Here is a 6,236-nt window from a genome sequence, read left to right as displayed (position 1 = left end):
AAAAACGAGCTGGGCACGGTGGCTCAAGCCTGTAATCTCAGGACTTTGGGAGGCCGAGGCGGGCAGATCACCTGAGATCAGGAGTTCAAGACCAGCCAGGCCAACATGATGAAACCCTGTCTCTACCAAAAACACACAAAAAAATTAGCGGGTCGTGGTGGCAGGCCCCTGTCATCCCAGCTGCTTGGGAGGCTGAGAAAGGAGAATTGCTTGAACATGGGAGGCGGAGGTTGCGTTGAGCCGAGATTGCACCACTGCACTCCAACCTGGGCAACAGCAACAAGAATGAAACTCCGTCTCAAAAAAAAAAAAAAAAAAAATTCAGTTGACCATAAATGTGGATGTAATATTTTTAAAGTTCATCCATGTTGTAGCATGTATTTCTACTTTGTGTCTTTTTATTTCTAGATAGTAGTAACTGTAAAAGCTTCTGAAAATCAGACAAACATCCACTATATTTTTATTTATTTATTTTTGTTTGTTTGTTTTATTGAGATGGGGATCTCGCTGTATTGCCCAGGCTGGTCTCAAACTTCTGGGCTCGAGCGATCCTCCCACCTCAGCCTCCTCAGTAATCGGGACGACAGGTGTGAGCTGCCACACCTGGCTTCCAACATCCCCTCAATAAAGGGACCGTGCCCTTGTGAATTCAGCTCACTCCGGCCACTAGGTGCTCGATCTGGGTCCAGGCAGTCCCGGGGGCAAGACACTAAGCTCTGTCCTGCGCCCTTCCCCTCCCTTCCGGGCAGGTCATCTACACGAACAATCAGCGGTACATGGCTGCCATCATCTTGAGCGAGAAACAATGCAGAGAACAATTCAAAGACATGAACAAGAGCTGCGATGGTGAGTACTAAGGCCGCAGGGAGCTGGGGTGGTGGACTCCCCGCCCAGTGCTCGTGGCAGCCCCTAATCTTCCTGGGTCTCCTGGTCCTGTTTCCTTAGCCTTGCTCCTCATGCTGAATCAGAAAGTGAAGACGCTGGAGGTGGAGGTAATCAAGGAGAAGACCGTTTGCACTAAGGATAAGGAAAGCGTGCTGCTGAACAAACGCATAGTGGAGGAACAGCTGGCTGAATGTGTGAAAACCCGGGCGCTGCAGCATCAAGAGCGCCAGCTGGCCGAGGAGCAACTGCGAAAGGTTCAAGCCCTCTGCCTGCCCCTGGACAAGGACAAGTTTGAGATGGATCTTCGTAACCTGTGGAGGGACTCCATTATCCCACGCAGCCTGGACAACCTGGGTTACAACCTCTACCATCCCCTGGGCTCGGAATTGGCCTCCATCCGCAGAGCCTGCGACCACATGCCCAGCCTCATGACCTCCAAGGTGGAGGAGCTGGCCCGGAGCCTCCGGATGGGTATCGAACGCGTGGCCCGCGAGAACTCGGACCTCCAACGCCAGAAGCTGGAAGCCCAGCAGGGCCTGCAGGCCAGTCAGGAGGCGAAACAGAAAGTGGAGAAGGAGGCTCAGGCCCGGGAGGCCAAGCTCCAAGCCGAATGCTCCCGGCAGACTCAGCTAGCGCTGGAGGAGAAGGCGGTGCTGCGGAAGGAACGAGACAACCTGGCCAAGGAGCTGGAAGAGAAGAAGAGGGAGGCGGAGCAGCTCAGGATGGAGCTGGCCATCAGAAATTCAGCCCTGGACACCTGCATCAAGGCCAAGGTGGGCATGCGGGCCCCAGAGGGAGGCTGCAGTGGAGTTAGGTCCAGATGCCAAGGGGGTGGTGGTGACGTTGAACTTGGAGTTGGCTTTGAGGATGGCTTCCTGTTCTAGGTTGGGTGAATTACGACTCTCTAGGATCAGGCATTAAGATCAGGATAGAGCTTGGAATGGGGATGGGCATTGCGAAGAGTGTAGGGTTAAGAATGGAATTAGAGTGCCGGGCGCAGTGGCTCATGCCAGTAATCCCAACACTTTGGAAGGCCAAGGCGGGTGGATCGCCTGAGGTCAGGAGTTTGAAACCAGCCTGGCCAACATGGCGAAACCCCTTCTTTACTAAAAATACAAAAATTAGCAGGGCGTGGTGGCAGGTGCCTGTAATCCCAGCTACTCAGGACTCTATCTCAAAAAAAAAACCAAAAACTTGGAATTAGAGGCAGGGTGGATATCGGGTCTAGGGTTGGGTGAGGGGGTGGATCTAGAATTTCTGTTGCCTTTGGGTTTGGGTTGAGTTGAGGCATGGAGGGCGGATTTAGGATGGATGCTGTGATGACCTGTTGGTGGCTATCCACTCTACGGATGATTATAGGATTGTAGTCATGTGGATGGAGAAGTTTGTTGGCATTAGGATTGGGGTAGAGTTTGGAATTAGGAATGACATTGAGGAAGGATTAAGAATTGAGGCTGGCTGGGTGTGGTGGCTCACACTTGTAATGCCAGCACTTTGGGAGGCCAAGGTGGGAGGATAGCTTAAATTCAGGAGTTCAGACCAGCCTGGGCAACATAGCAAGACCCCCACCTCTGGCTGGGTATGGTGGCTCACGCCTGTAATCCTAGCACTTTGGGAGGCCGAGGTAGGTGGATTGCCCGAGCTCAGAGTTTGAGATCAGCCTGGGCAACACAGTGAAACCTCGCCTCTACTAAAATACAAAAAATTAGCTGGGCATGGCAGCGTGTGTCTGTAATTCCAGCTACTCGGGAGGCTGAGATAGGAGAATCTCTTGAACCCAGGAGGCAGAGGTTGCAGTGAGTCAAGATCACACCATTGCACTCCAGCCTGGGTGACAGAGCAAAACTCCGTCTCAAACAAACAAACAAAACACAAAACCCCATCCCTACAAAAAAAAAAAAATACAAAAATCAGGCCAGGTGCAGTGGCTCACGCCTGTAATCCCAGCACTTTGGGAGGCTGGGACGGGTGGATCACGAGGTCAGGAGATTGAGGCCATCCTGGCTCACATGGTAAAATCCCATCTCTACTAAAAATACAAAAAAAATTAGCCAGGTGTGGTGGCAGGTGCCTGTAGTCCCAGCTACTCAGGAGGCTGAGGCAGGAGAATGGTGTGAACCTGTCAGCCAAGATCATGCCACTGCACTTCAGCCTGGGCGACAGAGCAAGAGTCTGTCTCAAAAAAAAAAAAAAAAGAAGCCAGGTGTGGCAGCACACACCTGTAATCCTGGCTACTTGGGAGGCTGAGAAGTGGGAGGATTACTTGAGCCCAGGAGGTTGAGGCTGCAGTGAGCCGGAATTGCACCACTGCACTACAGCTTGAGTGAAAGACCAAGACCTTATCTTTAAAAAAAAAAAGGAAAAGGAAAGAATTGAGGCTGGAAAAAAAAAAAAAAAGGAAATCATGTCCTTTTCAGCAGTACGGATGCAGCTGGAGGTCATTATCCTAAGAGAATTAATGCAGAAACAGAAAATCAAATACCATATGCTGTCACTTATAAGTAGGAGCAAAATATTAGGTACAAACAAGGATGGGAACAACAGACACTGGGGTTCCAAAATGAGAAAGGGAGGGAGGGAGGGGGGAAAAGGTTAAAAACTTACATTTTGGGGACTGAGTTCATTGCTTGTTCAATGAGACCATTGGAAACTCAGACTTCTATGACCGGGTGCGGTGTCCCACACCTGTAATCCCAGCACTTTGGGAGGCCAAGGTGGGTGGATGACCTGAGGTCAGGAGTTCGAGACCAGCCTGGCCAACATGGTGAAACCCTGTCTCTACTAATAATACAAAACTTAGGGCCGGGCGCGGTGGCTCAAGCCTGTAATCCCAGCACTTTGGGAGGCCGAGACGGGCGGATCACGAGGTCAGGAGATCGAGACCATCCTGGCTAACACGGCGAAACCCCGTCTCTACTAAAAAATACAAAAAACTAGCCGGGCGCAGTGGCGGGCGCCTGTAGTCCCAACTACTCGGGAGGCTGAGGCAGGAGAATGGCGTGAACCCGGGAGGCGGAGCTTGCAGTGAGCTGAGATCCGGCCACTGCACTCCAGCCTGGGTGACAGAGCGAGACTCCGTCTCAAAAAAAAAAAAAAAAAAAACTTAGCCAGGCTTGGTGGCAGACGCCTGTAATCCCAGCTGCTTGGAAGGCTGAGGCATGAGAATCACTTGAACCCAGGAGGCAGAGGTTGCAGTGAGTCCAGATCGCGCCACTGCACTCTAGCCTGTGTGACACAGCAAGACTCCGTCTCAAAAAAAAAGAAACCCAAACCTCTGCATCATGCAATATACCCAGTGTAACACACCTGCACACATCCCCACTAAATCTAAAATAAAATAAAATCTGCTCCAAATCCTAAAAAAGAAAAGTGAAAGAATTGAGGCTGGGTTTGAGTGTAGGGAGCTGGTGGGTTATTCTACTGTTGGGATTGGGATTGGGGTTAGGGTCAGAGTTAAAATCATGTATTTGAGTTGAGTTGAGGAACCAGGGGAGTTGGTTTACCGTTGGGAGTGATACTGGGGTGAGGATGCCTAGAGGAAGAGTTGATGTGAAGGTTGAACTCGTGTTTAAGTTGGGCTGAGATGAGTTTTTGGTCACTGCTGTGTCTAGAGTTGACTTGAGTTAAAGTTAAGATTTCACTTAGGATTTCGTTGATTTTAGAAGGGGGTTGAATTTGGAATTCGGATGGTGAGAAAAGCTTGCAAATTGAGTCAGGGATGCTTGTAGGGGGTGAGGTTGGGTGAAGAATGATCTAGGATCTCATTTGCTTTGGGACTGAGTTGAAGCACTGAAGTCGGATTTGAGGCTCTGGTAGTTGGAGGTGACTGGTGCATCTAGAAATGCTTAGAGGTTGCAGCCAAGGGTGAATTTCAGATTTCACTGGCATTGACATAAGGATTGGTATTGACAATGGGTTAGGAGTTGAGCTCGGGTTGGTTTAGGGTGACTGGTGGAAGGCTGAGTGGGCTTGCAGTTGAGTTGAAGGATTGGGTGACCCTGGGTTATGGCTGGGGAGACATTGGGGTTGAGTGACGATCAGGGCTGGGTTGAGAGTAAAATCTGGGGTAGATGCCAATCTTGGCGTGGAACTGGGTTGAGGTGGATTTGGGGTAACTGACCAGCTTAGGACGGTTTCCGGTTAATATCAGGGGCTCAATAGGGCCTTAGGATTAGGGTGAAGTTTGGATTGGGATTGGAACTGAGTGTGGGTTTAGGATGGGAGCTAGGTAGAGGCTGGGATCTGGGGTTGAGTGGTTGCTGAGCATGACATTGCACAAGTGTTTGTAGGAGGGCATGGTGGAGGCCAGGGCTGGGGCTGGGGAAATGGATATTTTCTCTCCTTTTTTTTGAGACAGAGTTTCGCTCTGTCGCCCAGGCTGGAGTGCAGTGGTGCAATCTCAGCTCACTGCCACCTCCAGCTCCCAGGTTCAAGTGATTCTCCTGTCTCAGCCTCCCCTAGTAGCTGTGATTGCAGGTGCCTGCCACCACGCCTGGTTGATATTTTTTTGTATTTTTAGTAGAGATGGGGTTTTGCCATGTTGGCCGGGCTGGTCTCGAACTCCTGACCTCAGGGGATCCGCCCTCCACGGCTTCCCAAAGTGCTGGGATGATGGGCGTGAGCCAGCACGCCCTGCCGGAAATGGGTATTTTCATAGTGGTTGGGTCAAGAGAATTGTCGAAGTCAGAATGAGATCTGAAGATACGGTCAGATCCAGTTTACAATTAGGATTGGGTTTAGGTTGGGGCTTGATTCTAAGTCAGATTGACTTTTCATGTTGGGATCAGATTTTAGGTGATTGAGTTCAGAATTGGCCTTGGATTTCAGGTTTTGGGGGATTGGCTCAGGGATATTCCAGGGGTGGCATTTAGGATCGGGGTCCAGTTGGTCTACAGGGTAGGCTGACTTCAGCCTGAAGGGGAGTGTGGTGGGTGAGTAGACTCCGATGGGGTCATGGGTTGGACCTGGATTCACCCTGAGGCTCTGATGGAGATAAGGGTAGACCAGCTGTGCAGCATGGGGCCTCGGGACTGCTGAGGTGAGCAGTCCCACAAGTCCCCAAGCCATCTGAAGTCTTGTGGTGGGTGCAGGTGATTCTATGTTCATGATCATGTGTGTCTTTCTACATGGGGTCTGTTACGCTGCCCTGGAAGGACTTTAGAGACACTGGTCTTGAAGGGCATGAAAAGGCAGAACCCGGCCGGGCGCAGTGGTTCATGCCTGTAATCCCAGCACTTTGGGAGGCCGAGGCAGGTGGCTCACCTGAGGTCAGGAGTTCGAGACCAGCCTGGCCAACATGGTGAAACCCCACCTCTATTAAAAATACAAAAAATTAGCCAGGCATGGTGGCA

The 6,236-nt window shown here is 50.9% G+C and overlaps 1 protein-coding gene across 1 annotated transcript in view; it reads left to right on the top strand.

Annotated features, from left to right (window-relative positions):
• The window catches only part of PLVAP (plasmalemma vesicle associated protein), a 31,232-nt gene that overhangs the window by 5,658 nt on the left and 19,338 nt on the right, over positions 1-6,236 (top strand). Inside the window, exons 2-3 of the mRNA XM_011990031.1 lie at positions 750-846; positions 946-1,658. Coding sequence (XP_011845421.1) covers positions 750-846; positions 946-1,658 — 810 coding nt within the window. The remainder of the gene's footprint in view (positions 1-749; positions 847-945; positions 1,659-6,236) is intronic.

Source organism: Mandrillus leucophaeus, unplaced genomic scaffold (genome assembly GCF_000951045.1).
Source record: "Mandrillus leucophaeus isolate KB7577 unplaced genomic scaffold, Mleu.le_1.0 Scaffold11, whole genome shotgun sequence".
Classification (NCBI taxonomy): Eukaryota; Metazoa; Chordata; class Mammalia; order Primates; family Cercopithecidae; genus Mandrillus; species Mandrillus leucophaeus.
The sequence above is the reverse complement of the archived record's forward strand: the minus strand, read 5'-3'. Positions and strand labels throughout refer to the sequence as shown.